Below are 21,042 nucleotides of genomic sequence, written 5' to 3' on the forward strand. Positions count from 1 at the left end.
AGCGCACACTGCAGGGACACATGCTGAAAAGCCTGCTCTGAGACAGGAAAAAGGGGCGGAGCTAAATCGCGGGACCAGGGGCGGAGCCAAGTGCCGTGGGCGGAGCTAAGTCCCGGCAGGAAGGAGCTGACTAAGAGCTAGGTGGGAAAAAAGCCCGCCCGAAAAGCAGGAAGAAGAGGGGCGGAGCCAGCCCTGCAGCTAGGCCCAAGTGAAGCCGGGACCTAAATTAGAGCTGGTGACCGCCGGAGGATGGGGGAGCGGCGCAGAGGATTGAAAAAACGCTGCAAAACAATGCCTGCAGCCCCAAATACCCGCAAAATTAAAGGGGAAAAGACCCCCGATGCCCCACTCTGCAGCTAGGCCTGGAAGAGGCCGGGAAATAGATTACATCCCATGACCACCGGAGCACGGGGGAAGTGTTGAGGAAAGCCCTAAAACTGCTGCAAAGGTAACCTGAATTAAGGGGCCCACTATTAAAATAAAGGAATTTTTTTTTTTTTTTTTCTTCTTTCCCGATCTTCTTTCTTCTGTGATCTTCTTATCTCTGTACCTGGGGGGAGAGAGAGAGAGAGTACCTCCCCATCCAAGATCGGACGTCCGATAATCCAGCATAGTGGGACGTCCGTGTCTCCTCGAACCGACAGGCTCTGGTGGGCAAGTGGGTGGGAGACGGAGGCAGGCCCGGGTCTGAATCACCTCAGCACGCTTCAGTGTTAGGGGCTGGGGTCCTGCCGACCAGACATATGAGGATACGGGGTGGCAGTACACGCCGTACTCATAGTCTCTTTGTGGGACTACAGGTGTGACTGACCACCCTGTATCCCTCCGTGGTACCTGAAAAGAAACGACGCACATTGAGGTAGATAAGGGTCTAATGAAAGACCCGTGTCCACCTCCTACTGACACTAAGCTAAACTGGATATCCTACTTCCTGTCGGTGGGGTGTACACTGCAGAGGAGGAGCTAACTTTTTTATTTGCATAGTGTCAGCCTCCTAGTGGCAGCAGCATACACCCATGGTTCCTGTGTCCCCCAATGAGGCGATAGAGAAAAAAACATTGCACTCTTTGCTGAAAAAAAAAAATTGTGCAATTTCCAATACCCGTAGCGTCTCCATTTTTCATTATCTTGGGTTGTGTGAGGGCTTATTTTTTGCGTGCCGAGCTGACGTTTTTAATGATAACACTTTTGTGCAGATCTGTTCTTTCAATCGCCCGTTATTGCATTTTAATGCAATGTCAAGGCGACCAATTCTGGAGTTTCAAATTTTTTCCGCGCTACGCTGTTTAGCCGTTTTTTATTGATAGATCGGGCTATTCTTAAAGCGGCGATACCAAATATGTGTAGGTTTGGTTTTTTTATATTTTATTTTGAATGGAGCGAACGGGGGTTGATTTAAACTCTTCTATTTATTTTTTTTTTTTTCTTACTTTTGCCATGCTTCTATAGCCTACGTGGGAGGCTAGAAGCTGGCATAGCCTGATTGGCTCTGCTCAGATTGCTCTTATGTAGATTTACTGCATTGCTATGAGCGTCTACCACAGGGTGGCGCTCACAGCAATCCGGAACAAACAACCATAGAGATCTTTAATAGACCTCCGGTTGTCATGCCGACGCATCGCTGACCACCGATCACTTGACGGGGGTCGGCGTTGCGCTCATTTCCGGCCCAATGGCCGGAAGCGCTAGTTAAATGCCGCTTTCAGGGGCATTTAACTAGTTAATAGCGGCGGGTGGTTCGTGATTCTTCCCGCTGCTATTGCGGGCACATGTCAGCTGTACAAAACAGCCGACATATCCCCACTTTGATGAGGGCTCACCGCCGGAGACCACATCAAAGCGGGGGTTCTGACCTCGGACGCACTATCCCATCCGAGGTCAGAAAGGGGTTAAGAATATTATTGTCACTCCATTTGAACAGTTGCCTGGGTATTAAGATTTGGTGTGAATATGGCCTCTGGAGGCCCGAGCTGCCGGCTTGTCATCTGCTCTGCAGTCACTGTCTACCCCTGCTCATTCGCAGCCCTAACAAAGCTTTCTCCTCTGTCCTCTATTGCTTCTAAGCTGTAACATAATAACAGTAACATCTAAAAATCATGGATTATTTGGTAAATACAAACCCCACACTTTTACACCACAGGCTGAACAGATCTGAATTCAAGACTTTCGAATGGACACTAAAAGTTTTATTTATTTATTTTTTTTTATTTTTTTTTAAATATGATCCCATCACAATCCCAACTTGTATTTTGGTACAGATGTGGCTAGAAGCATAGCAGGCACAATCCAGTTTTTGAAATTATTAAAATTAAAAGTTTTAAGAAATGCATTTTAAAATTTTGCATGTGCATGGGTAAAATATTAACCAAGATACTCTTGTGGCATATCTGGTGAAAGCTTATACAGTTCTGAGTAGAACGGTGTTTATTTTGTTTATCTTTTTTCTGGCCTGAGTTATGAGGAGAAATGTAAAGGCAGGCAACACCGAAATTCGCACTTTTTCCCAACTTTGAAAATCCATTAAAATAATATATAGAATTTTTTTTTCTTCACATTTTGCATTCTCCGACACCATTACCAAATAACAAAATCTCAAAAGGATTAAAAATCATTGGTTCACTTGACATGGAATGACCCTTTTGCATCTTCCTCCATGGTTTTGAAAATGGCTTACCTTCTACTCGAAGAACTGTTCAGTTTTGTGAAGGCGATACTTTGGAACTTTTTCCCCAGAGAAAGAACCCTGCATGCCTCTCTCGCATCTGACACCTGTATCCACTGGAGATCTGGATTGAAACAGGAGCTGTGTTACATTGCTGTACATATATTACAATAGAGAAAAAATGGTTAAGCTGCATTTACATAAATTATCTATATAATATACACGTATATTATATGTATATTATATATGTGTATATTTTTTAATACACATACAAACACACACAGACACATAAATATACACAAATACACACACCCATCCATCTCTGGCAAACATTGAGAGACCACCACATCAAAACCCTGTCATGTGCAGCCCAATCTCCAGACCTGAACCCCATTGAAAACCTCTGGAATGTAATCAAGAGGATGATGGATAGTCACAAGCCATCAAACAAAGAAGAACTGCTTAATTGTTAGCGCCAGAAGCAGTGACTGGTGGAAAGCATGCCAAGACTCATGAATGCTGTGATTAAAAATCATGGATTGATTTCTGAACCCTTCCAGAGTTAAAACATTAGTATTTTTGTCTCTAAAATGATTATGAACTGGCTTTATTTGCATTATTTGAGGTCTGAAAGCAAAGTTTTTTTAGTTTTGTTTTTTTTTTACCATTTTTCTTTGTCACAAAAAAAATAATTGCTTGGAAATTCGGACATGTCAGAAATTTAGAGACTAAAAAAAAAAAAAAAATGTACATTTCACTCAAAAATCTAATATATAAAAGGTGTGTGTGAGAGTGTGTGTGAGAGAGTGTGTGAGAGAGAGTGAGAGAGAGAGAGTGAGAGAGAGAGAGTGTGAGAGAGAGAGAGTGAGAGAGAGAGTGAGAGAGAGAGTGTGAGAGAGAGTGTGAGAGAGAGTGTGAGAGAGTGTGAGAGAGAGAGTGTGAGAGAGAGTGTGAGAGAGAGAGTGTGAGAGAGAGTGTGAGAGAGTGTGAGAGAGTGTGAGTGAGAGAGTGTGAGTGAGAGAGTGTGAGTGAGAGAGTGTGAGTGAGAGTGTGTGAGTGAGAGTGTGTGAGTGAGAGTGTGTGAGTGAGAGTGTGTGAGTGAGAGTGTGTGAGTGAGTGTGTGAGTGAGAGTGTGTGAGTGAGAGTGTGTGAGTGAGAGTGTGTGAGTGAGAGTGTGTGAGTGAGAGTGTGTGAGTGAGAGTGTGTGAGTGAGAGTGTGTGAGTGAGAGTGTGTGAGTGAGAGTGTGTGTGAGTGAGAGTGTGTGTGAGTGAGAGTGTGTGTGAGTGAGAGTGTGTGTGAGTGAGAGTGTGTGTGAGTGAGAGTGTGTGTGAGTGAGAGTGTGTGTGAGTGAGAGTGTGTGTGAGTGAGAGTGTGTGTGAGTGAGTGTGTGTGTGAGTGAGAGTGTGTGTGAGTGAGTGTGTGTGAGTGAGAGTGTGTGAGTGAGAGTGTGTGAGTGAGAGTGTGAGAGAGTGTGTGAGTGAGAGTGTGTGAGTGAGAGTGTGAGAGTGTGTGTGTGAGTGTGAGTGAGTGAGAGAGAGTGTGTGTGTGAGTGAGAGTGTGTGTGAGTGAGAGAGAGTGAGTGTGTGTGATTGGCATCTGCACCGTCACAGCTACAGTCACGAAGTTTTGCACACTCACATGTCTGGACCCCGAAAGCGTCATAGGCTATGTTGTGAGGCGAAATTTTAACCCCGCGCTTTCCAATTCACCAACAATTTTGCCCCTATCTACATAATGGCGAAAAAGTGAAAGGAAAAGTGTTGGAGGCAAATTGACAGCTGCCAGATGTGCACAAGGGGGACTTAAATAGTGAGAGCGATGGCGCCAAAGAGTATATACCATACAGTTGCTAAGGTGGGGCCCCGACATGTGATACTCACCACACACGGGGATATGAACACACAAAATACGACACACACTACCACGTGCTTGAACACATATACCACCCTCAGCACACATTTCACCACACATACACCAACCTCGCCACATAAATGTCGAAAAACAAAAGTCTCCGCTCAAAACTCGCCACGCGCAAAACTCACCACACAAAACTCCCTATGGGAGGTGGAGCCGCATATTCATCACTAATGTGCGGCACCACGTGACCGCTCATACAGGACAAGCAGCGACGCTGAGAGGAAGCATCGAGGGAGCTGGGTAAGTATTTTAATGCCAGCGGGCGGGCACACAGGGTGAGGGAGGCGGGAGCTGACCGGGAACTTTATTTTAAACACACACAAAAAAAAACCCCCTGATTTTTCATTCCTTCTCTCCAGCGAACTCTGCTGGGAAGAAGGAATGAATTCTGGATTCAGCACCCAAAGCAGGGGACAGCGCTTAACTTTAGCGCTGTCTCCTGCAAGGTGCGTGTGGTACCCAGTCGGCACACGGACAGCATCCGTGTGCGGTACGTGTTTACACGGACCCATTGACTTTGTGGGAGCGCACGTATCACACGGACCCATTAAACACTGACATGTCTCCGTGTTTTTCAAACGGACACACAGTCCGTGAAAACACGCTGACATGTGCAGAGACACATTGATTTTAATGTGTCTACGTGAGTCAGTGTCTCCGGTACGTGAGGAAACGGTCACCTCACGTACCCGAGCCACCGACGTGTGAAACCGGCCTAAAGCATGTTCCTCAACATGGCCGATTAACCCCTCTCAGTACTTCGTGTGCTGGAGCGTTTTCCCAGGTACAGGTCATTGAAGCAGTGATACATGTCTCCTTTCCAGTACTTTACCAGTGACTTTATTTTAGTTTTTTCAGATGTATGACATTTTTTTTTAATATGTGTTTTTCATATACGTGTATATTATGATATACACACACACAAATCTCTCTCTACCTATATCTATGGGCATTCCATTCAATTGTCATACAATTATTGGGGGGGAAAAAAAAAAAATTAGCAGCTGTTTAAACTACATGTACAAAACTACCATAAAACTGTCCCTGGTTAAGAGTAGGAGTAAATATCCTCATCTTGAACTAGTCAATTACTGATTATAGCTGAACCTACGCATATTTCAAACCTAAGTAGGCTGAGAAAACATTGGAAAATGCAGAACCAGACAATCAAAAGTTATGGAAAGTGGAAAATACAATAACAGAGGTACCGTTTGATTTTGTGCCGAAACGGTGTGTGTTGGGAATTGTGGATGAAGAGATTTGGTCACACTATGATAGAATTTTTCTCTGGGACTTTGTTCCTTGGCAGGAAAGGGATAGCATTAAGGTGAATGGGGTTGCGGTGAGGGGGGGGGCACATTCGGACAATCAATGGAAAAATGTAGTGAATAATATATAGGAAGAGAGGATGCTACCAAAAATTCAATAGATTTTGGGAGAAGTGGTGTGAATCACCTCGGACGTTCTTATCTTCCAATGTTCTAACTTAATCAATTTCACATTATGTACCCTGATGGATTCAAAGTCTCCAAACACATGAGATTCCTGTTACAAAGGAACCAATGAGTGTTCTGCTATTTCTAACATCTAAATCATTGGAATTTTAAATTTGATAAGTTTATTGTCCTAATGATCAGAAGAGCGCAGTGTTCTAAATATAGTTACGCATTAGTATATTCGATGTTACAGGGATATATGCGAGGTACAACATGATTAATATTTGTAAGAGTATGCTGAATGGACATCTGTTAATACTGGTAACAATCTGATGCATATCCGGTTAAGGCATGCCATGTTCATTTTGAAGTATTTTATTATAAAAGTAAAAAAAAAAAAAAAGAAGTGGAAAATACAAATAAAAAGGTCTCACCTTTAACAAAGGAAAATCCTTTTATATCCTGGGCAAGCTTTAACGTTTTTCTCTTATAAAACTTATCACCAGACACGGGATCCAGAAGATCATAAATACACTCATTGTAGATCTCACAAAACGAAACCCAGACAGAGAATTTCACAGACCCATCGACATCTAACTTGAACTCTTCACATTGCTTTACACGTTCTTCAAATTCAGAGAGGACTCGGGAAGAGTTGGAAAGTCCTGCAGTCGTGGAATAAAAGAAGAATAAGCGTTTAGGAATAAAGAAGCAGGTCCTTACTAGGCATTTAAAGGGGTAACCCAGGAATCATTTTAATACTGAAGTCTTAGCAGTTTTAAACTATCGGTGCTGCTGGTAATCTTTGGTGTTGTCCAGAACCTCCAGAACCTGGAGGGGGAAGGGGGCATGGGAACTAGTCTTCTCCGCTATATTACAACAAGTATCTGCTCCTTTCCTGATAAACAGGACAGAATGCTAGTTCTATTATATGCTCTGCAGAAACTAGAGCATCACACTCAAGTGAGCTGTTTATCAGGAGTATGACTGAACACGCTAAAACAGGCATACATCAGCTTCTTTTTTTTGTCCATATAAGTAGGTCCTCATACAAAACCAGATTTAAAAAAAAAAAAAAAAAAAAGCGGTCACATTCACTTTCCACAGCATTTATTCCAGTTTTGTTGTCTGCCGTATAAGGCTGTGTGCACACGTTGAGTATTTTTCACGTTTTTGATGGTTTTCCGCTGCAAAAACGGTTAAAAAAAACCTCTTACATTAAGCATCCTATCATTTTTAATACAGTTGAGTCCATACATATTTGGACAGAGACAACATTTTTCTAATTTTGGTTATAGACACTACCACAATGGATTTTAAACAAAACAATTCAGATGCATTTGAAGTTCAGACTTTCAGCTTTCATTTGAGGGTATCCACATTAAAATTGGATGAAGGGTTTAGGAGTTTCAGCTCCTTAACATGTGCCACCCTGTTTTTAAAGGGACCAAAAGTAATTGGACAGATTAAATAATTGTAAATAAAATGTTCATTTCTAGTACTTGGTTGAAAACTCTGTTGGCAATGACTGCCTGAAGTCTTGAACTCATGGACATCACCAGACGCTGTGTTTCCTCCTTTTTGATGCTCTGCCAGGCCTTCACTGCTGTGGTTTTCGGTTGCTGTTTGTTTGTGGACCTTTGTGTCTGAAGTTTAGTCTTTAACAAGTGAAATGCATGCTCAATTGGGTTGAGATCAGGTGACTGACTTGGCCATTCAAGAATATTCCACTTCTTTGCTTTAATAAACTCCTGGGTTGCTTTGGCTTTATGTTTTGGGTCATTGTCCATCTGCAGTATGAAATGACAACCAATCAGTTTGGCTGCATTTGGCTGGATCTGGGCACACAGTATGTCTCTGAATACCTCAGTATTCATTCGGCTGCTTCTGTCCAGTGTCACATCATCAATAAACACTAGTGACCCAGTGCCACCGGCAGCCATGCATGCCCAAGCCATCACACTGCCTCCGCCGTGTTTTACAGATGATGTGGTATGCTTTGGATCATGAGCTGTATCACGCCTTCGCCATACTTTTCTCTTTCCATCATTCTGGTAGAGGTTGATCTTGGTTTCATCTGTCCAAAGAATGTTTTTCCAGAACTGTGCTGGCTTTTTATGATGTTTTTTTAGCAAAGTCCAGTCTAGCCTTTTTATTCTTGATGCTTATGAGTGGCTTGCAACGTGCAGTGAACCCTCTGTATTTACTTTCATGCAGTCTTCTCTTTATGGTAGATTTGGATATTGATACGCCGACCCCCTGGAGAGTGTTGTTCACTTGGTTGGCTGTTGTGAAGGGGTTTCTCTTCACCATGGAGATTATTCTGTGATCATCCACCACTGTTGTCTTCCGTGGGCGCCCAGGTCTTTTTGCATTGATGAGTTCACCAGTGCTTTCTTTCTTTCTCAGGATGCACAAAACTGTAGATTTTGACACTCCTAATATTGTAGCAATTTCTTGGATGGGTTTTTTCTGTTTTCGCAGCTTAAGGATGGCTTGTTTCACCTGCATGGAGAGCTCCTTTGACCGCATGTTTACTTCACAGCAAAACCTTCCAAATGCAAGCACCACACCTGGAATCAACTCCAGGCCTTTTATCTGCTTAATTGAGAATGACATAACGAAGGGATTGCCCACACCTGTCCATGAAATAGCCTTGGAGTCAATTGTCAAATTACTTTTGGTCCCTTTAAAAACAGGGTGGCACATGTTAAGGAGCTGAAACTCCTAAACCCTTCATCCAATTTTAAAGTGGATACCCTCAAATGAAAGCTGAAAGTCTGAACTTCAACTGCATCTGAATTGTTTTGTTTAAAATTCATTGTGGTAATGTCCAAAACCAAAATTAGAAAAATGTTGTCTGTCCAAATATATATGACAACTGTACATTCCGCAATTTTTGTGCACATGTTGCTGTTTTTTCCATGATAAAAACGCATCGCGGGAAAAAAAAGCAGCATGTTCATTACTTTTGTGGATTTCCCGCTATGTTATTACATTGGAAAGCTTCGGGGAGAAAAAAAAACAAAAACATGAAAAATACACGTGCGGATTTCCTGCAAAAGTAGTCCAGATTTGCTCAGGAAAATTCTGCACACTTTCCTGAACGTGGGAACATACATTTAGGCTAAGGAAGTGGTCAAGCTGTCATAGCCCCTACCCTTAAGACACTGGGTTTAACCCCTTCACTCCCCAACCCTGTTTTCACCTTCAGAACCAGGCCACATTTTACAATCCTGACCAGTGTCACTTTATGTGGTAATAACTCTGGAATGCATCAACCAATCCCATTGATTCTAAAACTATTTTCTTTTGACATTTTGTATTTCATGATAATGGTTAAATCTCTTTGATATGACTTTAGGAATTTTGCAATTAAACTTAAATTTTATGCAATTAAATCACACAAAGTAGTTAATAAATAACCTTTCCCACATGTCTACTTAAAGGGAACCTGTCACACCCCTCCCCAGGCGGTTTTAACTTAAAGAGCCACCTTGTGCAGAACTAATGCTGCATTCTGTGAAGGTGGCTCTTTTAGTTGGAGTCCCTGCCAACGCTGAAATAATCGTTTTAAGAATTTGCCCCTCATACCTGCAGCTTGTCAGGGGGGCATGTCTTTTCTCCCCGACACAAACGCTTCCCAGCCGTCACTCAGGGACTCCATGCGCCACCTCCATTTCCTTCCTGAACATCCCCGGCGCTTGCATTGTAAGTTCCCATCATGTGATGGGAGTCGAAGGGCAGCGCAAACTGCGCACGCCAGAAAGAATAAAACGAAACAAACTTACAGTGCAGGAGCTGGGGACGTTCAGGAAGGAAATGGAGGCAGTGCCCGGAGGCCCTGAGTGATGGCTGGGTGGAATTTGTGTCTGGGGGAAAAGACATGCCCCCCTGACAAACTGCAGGTAAATTCTAAAAACAAATAGTTCAGTGTTGGCAGGGACCCGAACTAAAAAGAGCCACCTTGACAGAATGCAGCATTAGTGCAGCACAAGGTGGCTCTTTTAGTTAAAACCGCCTGGGGGCGCCGGGGGGGGGGGGGGGGGGGGAGAGGGGTGGGGTGACAGGTTCCCTTTAACATCAGCACAATTATTTAAACAATTTTATTTGATCTCCCATGACGGCACCACGAGAGGGAAACCTACAGATCTAAAAGGGCGGCACCTCTATCCCGCATCAGTTGGCTTCCGGTCCTTGACGAGTGAACCTCTTCAGACATAAGATAGAAGTTATTCCTAGGCCCAGCCGGTCGACTCAGGCAGCGGGGATACCCTGCCTTGGCCGTTCCGATGCCCTGGATGCGCCACAGTGGGTCCAGGGGGACTTCACGCTAGTGAGCGGTAGCAGGCAAGCAGTGTCCAGCTGGGATGACAAGCTTGGCCGTGGTCCGATGCTCAGGTGCAGGTAAGTATGCCGGGGCTGGCGGCGGTGTGTGCTCCAGGGCAGCAGTCCTGGCACACGGCTGTTGTACCTCCGGCAGGGGGGCCCGGTCCACTGATGTGGCTGGGGTACGCCCCTTGTGACGCGATTCCAGGAGCTGTGGGCAGGAGAGTCTGGGGAAACGAGCGGGGCACCAGACGACGTCATGCGGGTCTGGAGCATTGGATCGGAAGGGGGTGTCACTGGCGGTGGGCGTGCCGGGGGCACGGCCTGCAGACCCCAGGCGAGGAAGCACCTGGCAGGCCACGTGGAGGACCTGCTGACCCCGTAGTCCGGGGGTACCGGATTGGGGGAGTGGCATAGGATATTTAAGACAGGCCAGGACAAAACCAGGTACTTCCAGACTCATAATCCTGGCAAGGAATCATGGAGTCGCAGGAGAAGCATTCACCTGTACAACAGCAGCTCACTGAGGAGCTCCACTTGAGTGACCCAGCAATGGCCACATAGCAGCGCAGGAGGTGGTCATATGAGTGATAAAAGATATGGTCAGAGAAGTTCCAGCAGACAGGATGAGTCTCCAGCCTCTAAGGAGGATCATTCGGCTGAGAGATGTCCCGGTACCATACAGCTACGCTTCACTGTAATTGAGCCTCATGAAAGTTTGCTCTGTGATGTAGTCTTCCCCATGTCTCTCCCAAATTTCTGCTACTGGAAGAAGTGTACCACTAAGGACAAGCATAAGGAGTGCGCAATATGCAGGGCCTTGCTGCCAGATTCCTATGGGAAAAGGCTGTGCCAGCCATGCATTCAACAGACAGTAGCAGAAGAGACAGAAGTGTCTAGCCTGAGAGAGATCGTTAGGGCAGAGGTTAAGGAATCAGCAAGATCCCTTTCGCAGGAATGTGTCCATAAGGAAAAAAATAAAGAAGCCTAGCTCCCCAGTGTTGGACAGTGATCGTGACTCAGGTGAGATTGTCTCAGCCTCGTCTGCTTCCTCTTCGGATGCCCGGTTAAGCCGCTCCTCCTTCCCTGTTGACCGGGTGAATAAGCTGGTAAAAGCAGTTAATACCATGGGGATTGTTAAGCCCCGGCCAGAGAAATCTATGCAGGATGTAATGTTTGGAGGTCTGGATGAGAGAACACGCAGGTCCTTTCTGCTGAACGATAAAATTCTCTTATTCTACGGGAAAAGAAGAGACCAAAAAGGAAAGGCTCCTTACCTCTGACCGTCAAAAGAAGGTATCCTTTTGAGGAGTCTGCCTCGTCATCGTGGGATAAAGCCCCGAAAGCTGGATGCGGCGGTCACCAAGGCATCTAGGAAAGCCTCGCTACCATTTGAGGACATGGGAAATCTAAAGAACACACTAGATAAGAAAACATACCTTCCTAAAAAGGTGCCTGGGAAGTGTCAGCGGGGTCCCTCAGGCCGGCGGTGGCAGCCACCTGTACAGCCAGGTCTTTAAAGGTCTGGCTGGACCAGTTAGTCACAAATAAAAGGACAAGGCATCCAGGGAAAGCATCCTGACTACTCTTCCCATGATGCAGGGAACTGCAGCTTTTCTATTGGACGCTTCGGCAGACTCAGTCAGGTTAGTCGCAAGAGCCGCGTCACTTTCTAATGCAGCCCGAAGGAGCTTATGGCTAAAGCGTTGGCCGGGAGACATCCAGGCCAGGTCGAAGCTTTGCGCCATCCCTTGTGAAGGGGAACACTTGTTCAAACCAATGTTGGACGAACTCCTGGAAAAAGCGGGGGACAATAAAAAGAAGTATCCTAACTTGTTAGGCTCTTCCTACAGTCGTTCCTTTCACAGGAGAAGATTCAGCAGTAGAAAGTCTTCCAGGGATAAAAGCAGATGGAAAAGGAAAGGTAGAGGATACATATTTGGCTCCGCCAGCGATCACAGGAAACCACCACAATGACTGTCAGCCTTCTAACCGGCCTGGTCAAAAATATCAAATAGCAGATGGATCCATAATCTGATCAGTTCAGGACTAAGGTTGGAGTTCCGTTCAATACCTCAGGACAAATTTATGATAACTCCCACTCGTTCCTCAGCGGCGGAACAGCAGGCCCTGGAATCAGAAGTCCTGGAACTATGGCACAAGGAAGTCTTGGTGGAGGTTCCTGTGGCAGAAAGAGGTAGGGGGTTCTACTCCCCCCCCTCTTCCTCTTTGAAAAAAAAAAGGAAGGGTTACTTTCGGACCATTATTAATCTAAAAGGTCTAAACAAATTCCTGGTGGCGCGTCCCTTTAAGATGGAATCTGTTAGGTTGTCAAAGTTGCTCTTCAAAGATTGCTTTATGGTAGTATTGGACTTAAGGACGCATTCTACCATATACCTATACATGCAAATCACCAGCAGTTCCTTAGGGTGGCGGTATCACTGGTGGATACGGTTAAACATTTCCAGTTTAAAGCCCTCCCGTTGGGTCTCACCATTGCTCCACAGGTCTTCACCAAGGTGGATGCAAAGGACATAGCATGTCTCTGAATAGGATGTCGTGATGGTCCCCTCTCTTTTACATTCTTCTTTTTGATTGCATTTGATTTCACTTTTTGTTCGGTCAAATAATGAAAGCATCGTTTTTTGCCTCCTTATTTTTTGTTTACAGTGTTCACTGAAGGCGTTAACTGGTGGCAGTGTTTTATAGCTCGGGCCGTTCTGGTGGAAGCGATACCAAATATTATATATTAACAGTTTGTTTTTTTTAAACAAAAAAAAAATATATATATATACATATATTTTTTTTTTTTTCTTGTCCCCATATGGGATTTTCACTTTCTGCAGACTGACCGCAGATGTAATGTATGGTTATGAGCCTGCTCACACAAACTTGTTAGATCATGCACTGAGTCCAGTGTTGGCCAGACGTGGGGGACCCCGAGAAGGGTGATGACCAGCTGAGGACACAGGAGAGGGAAGAAGCTCTAGGAGTGACCCTTGTAAGGAACCTCAGACTGCTTTAGAGTGCAGGGCTCACAGCGCAGCATATTGACCTGTGTGTCCCTTCAGTGGGAAGATGGAAGTTTCTCTCATTTGCTTTGCTTGTTTACCATCCACATGTAAAGGGCAGTTGCCAGAAACCGATAAGAATGTACCTCTGTCTGTATGAGAAGAAGTTGTGAAGTGCACAGCATGCTGCCTTGTGTGCTTAAGTGTGTCAAGTAAAGAGTGACTGGTGTTTAAGAATGTGCCTGGGGTCCTTCTCTTGAAGTCTAATGGACCTGGTGAGGAGTAGAACGGGACCGGCCTGAAGATGAAGGTACCAATAGCAATCCTGCCAGCATACACTCACACCCAGTACTCTCATCTTTTCTGTAAGAACATGCCATGTTGTCAGACTACTGACACGTGCCCACAGCTACCACCCCGGGCACAGTTTCATGAAGTTGACAGATTTGGAGCACAACATGATTATCAACTAATTTAGCAGCAATTAATACTGATCTAAATTGCATAATATACAGGAGAGAATATCTCCAAACTGTAGCCTTTAAGCAGGTTAGGCAGTGGCTGACAGAAATACCTTCCATTTCACTGTCTAACCTTTTCCAGACTCAGGGGTTATTTTGTAATCTCTGGAAAGAAGAGGAGAAAAGTACAATGACAGAGTCATAATTATTATATACTAGCTGAAGAGCCCGGCGTTGCCTGGGCATAGTAAATATCTGTGGTTAGTTATAGCACCTCACTTCTCTTATTTTCCCATCACGCCTCTCATTTTCCCCTCACATCTCATTTTATCCCTTACACCTCTCATTTTCCCCTCAGTATATACAGGTTTGTCATCTCCCTTATATATAGTATACACCTGTATGTCATCTCCTGTATATAGTATATACCTGTATGTCATCTCCCCTGTAAATAGTATATACCTGCTGTATGTCATCTCCTCCTGTATGTATTATATACCGGTGTGTCATCTCCTCCTGTATATAGTATATATCTGTATGTCATCTCCTGTATTAGACCGCGTTCACACGTTATTTGCTCAGTATTTTTACCTCAGTATTTGTAAGCTAAATTGGCAGCCTGATAAATCCCCAGCCAACAGGAAGCCCTCCCCCTGGCAGTATATATTAGCTCACACATACACATAATAGACAGGTCATGTGACTGACAGCTGCCGTATTTCCTATATGGTACATTTGTTGCTCTTGTAGTTTGTCTGCTTATTAATCAGATTTTTATTTTTGAAGGATAATACCAGACTTGTGTGTGTTTTAGGGCGAGTTTTGTGTCAAGTTGTGTGTGTTGAGTTTTGTGTGGTGACATGCATGTAGCAACTTTGTGTGTCAATTTGCATGTGACAGGTTAGTGTAGCAAGTTGTGTGCAGCAAGTTTTGCGCATGGCGAGTTTTATGTGTGGTGCGTTTTGAGTATGTGTAAGTTTTGTGTGAGGCAACTTTTGCATGTGTTGCAACTTTTGTGCATGTGGCAATTTTTCTGCATGTGCAAGTTTTGCATGTGGAGAGTTTTCCATGAGGTGAGTTTTGCGTGAGCCCTAGTTTTGCATGTGGCGAGTTTTGCGCGTGGCGAGTTTTGAGCGGCAACTTTTGTGTTTCGACTTTTATGTGGCGAGGTTGGTGTATGTGTGGTGAAATGTGTGATGAGGATGAGGTGTTCAAGCACGTGGTAGTGTGTGGCGCATTTTGTGTGTGTGTTCATATCCCCTTGTGTGGGGAGTATCCCATGTCGGGGCCCCACCTTAGCAACTGTACGGTATATACTCTTTGGCGCCATCGCTCTCACTATTTAAGTCCCCCTTGTGCACATCTGGCAGCTGTCAATTTGCCTCCAACACTTTTCCTTTCACTTTTTCCTCATTATGTAGATAGGGGCAAAATTGTTTGGTGAATTGGAACGCGCGGGGTTAAAATTTCACCTCACAACATAGCCTATGACGCTCTCGGGGTCTAGGCGTGTGACTGTGCAAAATTTTGTGGCTGTAGCTGCGACGGTGCAGATGCCAATCCCGGACATACACACACACACATTCAGCTTTATATATTAGATATACACATACATTTTTTTTAAGTCCCAGATATCAACCTTATTTTTAACTTAAGATCAGAGCAAGCCTGAATAACTGCTGTTCGACTCGTGCTGGTTGCAGACATCTGCAGTGCACAGAACAGGCTCCTTGCATATACGGTGGATGTTGAGAAGTTGTTAAATCCACCTAAAATACCCCCAATTATGAGAGTCATTCATTAAAGCTCTATATATTACCGTCATCATTAAGAAAGTCTGTAGTATCCACAGAAGTTCGATTGTTACTTCGAATAGTGCATTGAGGGTCAACCTAAAAAATTAAATATGTATAGTTTTTAATAAGAGAGAAGATTTGCCTATAACAGAGATTCTTTTTCATACAACTTTGTGTAAAGTACAATGAATCGAGACAAGGATTGACTGTTTGATGCCCTCAGAAAATAGAACGCCCATTTTCACATTTGACAATAGTTTACAATAATGTACTATACTGTATGATTTTAAAAGAGATTAAAAAAAAAAAAAGGGGCTTTAGCTTTGTTTGGTTGCCTTTTTCATAGGGCGTTTCCACAGTGATGTCTGATTACTTGGTGCTCCATGATGTTGTTACTCCACGAGTGGCACGGTCATGCTACTCCAGTGTCTATGGGATTGATATGAATGCGGAGCTTGGTTACGTCCAAGTTTATCAGTCACAGAAAATAAGTAAATGAATAAATCTCTGCCCAAAAACGACGTGGTTTGGGGGGAGGGAAATAAAAAATAAAAATCAGGAACCAAGTTGCATACAAAAGATCACAGCCATCTATTCAGTTACAAATTGGTATTAAAGAATGAATCTATGAGCAGGTTTTTCACATCTAATTTAAGAGAAGCATAAAGTAGAGACAGACACGGATTCCAGCAATGTATAACTCACTGGGCTGTTTTGCTGTAGTTTTTATAAAAATCACTGTTTTATCAGTAGGAGATCAATAGAGGACTAGTAATCCTGGTGCCATGTAGTCCTCCGTATTCATGAGCTCTTATAACCCCGCCCCCACTACAGTGTGCATAGGCAGAAAGCTGCCAGTGTGCACAGGAAGCTGCCAATGAGTGGTGTGAGTGGGGGCTTATACAGCTCAGGATTCAGAGAACTAGAAGATCTGGAGCAGAGAAAATACCGATTACATCAAAACTGCTGAAAGCTGCTCAGTGGTTGATACCTTTTAATGGCCAACTGAAAAGATGGTAACAAATTGCAAGCTTTCGAGACTACACAGGTCTCTTCATCAGGCAAAGACTAAGAAATTCTGAAGAATCACATATTTATGCACAACATAGCACAGAAAAAAAAAAATGGATAAGACAGGTGACATAAAGCAGAATTACGAGTGATAAACAGTTATGTCCATAAATATTGGACCAGTTCTTAGATAAGGAATGTTTTATAGTCCTCTGATTGGGGTCTGGTTCTGTTGTGATGACCCCTCATAGTCTGAGGGGCAAGTTCCTTAGTTGATGTAAAAAGACAAATCCGTGCAACACATTCATTCCTGCAGTGAGTGTGTCAAAGGTCGTCATCAGTTTATATTCCCAGACTCTTCTGTCTCTCTTAGGCTACGTTCACATTTGCGTTGTGCGGTGCTGCGTTGGCGACGCAACGCACACAAAACGCAGCTTTTTGTGACGCATGCGTTAATTTTTTCATGATTTTTGGCGCAGAAAAAACTGCATCATGCAGCGTTTTCTGTTGCGCCAAAAAGACGCATGCGTCACGAAACGCAAGACAACGCATATCCATGCGCCCCCCCCCCCCCCCATGTTAAATATAGGGGCGCATGCGTCGCCGTGGCTGCGCCCGACGCAGCCCCGCACAACGCTAATGTGAACGTAGCCTTAGATTTGAATCTACCTTTTAACACAAGTAATTTCATATCCATAATCTTATGATTTGGGAGACAAAAATGTATTGCCACAGGTAGATCCATTCTTTTTTCTCTTATTGTGTGGCGGTGAGAATTCATTCTTCTTCTAAGCTTTTGCCCCGTCTCCCCCACATACAGACCCCCAGTTGGTCATTTGGTGCAAATTAGGTACACCATATTAGAAGTGACGCAGCTGAAAGTACCTGGTATCTTGTAGTCCTGATGTGAATTGTGGATCTTTATCTTGTCCGTGGTCATTATAAATGGACAGGTTTTACATTTTTTCTGGTTGCAAGGAAAGGTTCCTGCAGCTGTTTGAGGACAGGGAGCTCTTGACAATGATGCTCCTTAGATTTGGGGGCTGCCTAAAACACAGTAGTGGGGGGTCTGGAAAAATGGATTGTAAGCAGACATCTTTTTGCAGTAAAGGTTGTAATTTCCGTGCAGCTCCCCTTAGCCCCTCCAGATATGGATTGTAGGTAACTACTAGAGGTACCCGGTTATTTTCTTCTTTAGCTTTGATAGCTTAACTATGAGGGGTCATCACAACAGAACCAGACCCCAATCAGAGGACAATAAAACATTCCTTATCTAAGAGCTGGTCCAATATTTATGGAAATAACCGTTTATCACTCATGGTAATTCTGCTTCATGTCACCTGTCTAATCCAGGTTTTTTTTTTTCTGTGCTATGTTGTGCATAAATATGTGATTCTTCAGAATTTGCTTTAGTCTTTGCCTGATGTAGAGACCTGTGTAGTCTCGAAAGCTTCCAATTTGTTACCATCTTTTCAGTTAGCCATTAAAAGGTATCAACCACTGAGGACTCTCAATTCTAAATATTTTTCCATCTACTGGTTAACATGGTACCAAGATATAGATCTTTCCTGTATTGAAAGCTGCTAAGTAAGTGACATCGCTAGAATCAAGGTCTCTGTCCCTACATACATTTGCTCTCAGATGGGGGAAGAAAAACCTGGTGAGAATCCAATTAAATTGTTAAGATTCATCCTCCGACAAAGATGCTGCTCATTTAATAATTTTCAAAAGTTGGTCTTGTCAAGAATTTTGCCAGAATTTTTTTAAATCTTACTGTCCCACCCCACCACCAATTACTCATCAATTGTCATTTGCATGAACATAAATACACCAGATGCATTGCACCCAACACAGAAAAGTGAACATTTGGGATAAAGCAGATTTGCCACTGAACCCAAACATGGCATACACACCCCATACCTCTTTGGTGTGGCGAAGGACTCCATTTTTAAATGCATTCTCTGCTCTCACTTGCTCTTTGGTCAGCCTTACGTAGTCTCTACATCGATGAGGTTTAATATCCATCTTTGAATAAACTTTCCCTTCAATTGCATTAAACAGCATTTCCATTGATCTTGGTAAAATCCCAGCATCGACCTTCGTGCCTGCAATTAAAGATGACAAATTGAAGTCTACAGAATGAAAATCGTCATCACTAATCAGAAGATCAATCGGAATGTCCGCACTCACAAGTGATGGTCAAAGGGGTACTCCCATCATTGTAAGTGATGGCACATGGCAAGGATATGTCATGACCCGATCATTCATCACCACAATCTCCTTACACCAAGACACTCACAGCAACCTGCTCTGCAGGGAAAGGCATCAGCAGCATTCACTAAAAAGGAAGTATTCTCATCTACAGTGCACGGGAGGGGGAAGTACAGGCCAAAAGTGACCCCAGGCCTTATTTCCTCAGGACTACTCTCATTACGTTATTATACATCCTAAAATAGAAAAGAACTTGGCACTCAAGTAGTATTGTGGCTTGAAAAAACAAATTGTTTATTGTGCATCCATAAAGCAAAAGGTTTGAATGTTTTTGGTCCACATGCGGACCTTCATCAGAACAATTTTACTGGTATAGTAGATATTATCAATCTCCTGCCGTTTGCAGATCCAAAGGTTTTAAGTTGCCTGGATGCCTTGAAATGTCCTGTATGCAGCAGCGTAGAGTGGTATGCGACCGAAGTCGGAGGGGTTCTGTCAAGGTGGCTCCTTTATTTGATGTCCCTTCCAACGCTGCAATATTCATTTTTTTAATTAGCCCGCCATACCTGTAGTCTGTCTGGGGGGCACATCTCTTCCCACTGGACACAAACGCCTCCCAGCCATCACTCAGCCCCTCCGTGCGCCGCCTCCTCTGTCTTCATTAACGTCCCCAACGACTGCGCTGTAAGTTCCCATCATGTGATGGGAGTCGAAGGGCAGTGCAAACTGCGCATACCCGAAAAAGCAACTTACAGCGCAGGCGCCGGGGACGTTAATGAAGACAGAGAAGACAGAGGAGGCAGCGCACGGCACATGGAGGGCCTTAGTGATGGCTGGGAGGCGTTCGTTTATGTCCGGGGGAAAAAAAGACATGCCCCCTAGACAGACTACAGGTATGGCGGGCTAATTTAAAAAAAAAAAAAAAGTGAAAAAATGAATACTGCAGCTTTGGAAGGAGCCCCAACTAAAGGAGCCACCTTGACAGAATGCAGAATTAGTGCTGCACAAGGTGGCTCTTTTAGTTACAAACGCTGGGCGTGGGGGGAAGGGGGGGTTGGGATAGGTTCCCTTTAAAAAAAAAAAAAAAATTGATATAAGTGCTTCTTTAAAGTTGTCCACTACTTTGAGAACTTCTCATACCCCTCGCTTAGCTCTAGTAATAATAATAAAGCCTATACTCATCTCCTGTGCCGGCGGCACTAGTTCTCTCCGGACTCCCGTGCTCTTGCAGTGACACATGATGCCGATGCCCAATTAGCACTGGCGCCACTATCCCCAGCTTCGGACAAATCGAACATGCAGAGGATGTCTGGGCTGCAGCCCGGGGTTCCTCTTCACATTTGATCTGTCCGAAGGCGGAGACAGTGACAAGGGCTGAGTGGGTGCTGGCGTCACAACACCACACCAGAGCCCCAGGGAGAGGGAGGGCCGACACCGCAGGAACGGCACCAGCACGGGAGGCGAGTATAGACTATCATTTTATCGGGGCCAAGCATGTTGAACAAGAATGGGTTGTCCTAGTAGTGGACAACCCCTTTAACTACTTGGTGTCCACCTTCTAATTGTAGCAGCTATAACCCATGGTCATATCCCTCCAAATACATGGACAAAATAGTAAAAAAAGACTCAGGGCACATTTTAAAAAAGGTATTTTCCTCTACTAGACAGCCCCTGCTGAGTTACTTCAGAGCCCGATCTAAAATAAAAATAGCGGATACTCACCGGAGTGGTGCGGTTGCAGTGAGGTCAGTGCGGCTATTCCCAGCGAGTCACATGGCATTGCTGCGTCACGGGTGTGCTGCAGACAATCAGTGGCTGCCATTTCCAGATGACACTGTTTTGTCACAGGTTGGATGATAGGGGCTTCTGCATCCAATGTCAAGCGATCCATCGGGAATAGCCCTACTGCGGGAGGGGAGAAGCCACCATTTTTGTTTTAAATGGACCCTGATTTGATGAAGCTGCTATCACCCAGCAATGGACAACCTCTGTAATGCTCAGGTAGTGAGGTTATATTACCAAGATAGTAAGACACAAAACAGGATCAAATAACCAGCGCCTCAACCCATCATATATGGACAACGGTGGTTAAAGTTTACCAACTCTAACGCGGCGTCAACAAAAATGTTCTCTGCAGACAACTGTAGATTATTGCAGCTGCACTTTTGACAGTATATAAGCAAAGAAATGACAAAATAATAAGACTA

General features: G+C 44.2%; 1 protein-coding gene across 1 annotated transcript in view; it reads right to left on the minus strand.

Annotated features, from left to right (window-relative positions):
- The window catches only part of KIF20B (kinesin family member 20B), a 195,013-nt gene that overhangs the window by 131,738 nt on the left and 42,233 nt on the right, over window positions 1-21,042 (minus strand). Inside the window, exons 6-9 of the mRNA XM_069753484.1 lie at window positions 18,545-18,729; window positions 15,637-15,709; window positions 6,451-6,681; window positions 2,675-2,786 (exon numbers count right to left, since the gene is read on the minus strand). Coding sequence (XP_069609585.1) covers window positions 2,675-2,786; window positions 6,451-6,681; window positions 15,637-15,709; window positions 18,545-18,729 — 601 coding nt within the window. The remainder of the gene's footprint in view (window positions 1-2,674; window positions 2,787-6,450; window positions 6,682-15,636; window positions 15,710-18,544; window positions 18,730-21,042) is intronic.

The sequence above is a fragment of the Ranitomeya imitator genome, chromosome 2, assembly GCF_032444005.1.
Source record: "Ranitomeya imitator isolate aRanImi1 chromosome 2, aRanImi1.pri, whole genome shotgun sequence".
Lineage (NCBI taxonomy): Eukaryota > Metazoa > Chordata > Amphibia > Anura > Dendrobatidae > Ranitomeya > Ranitomeya imitator.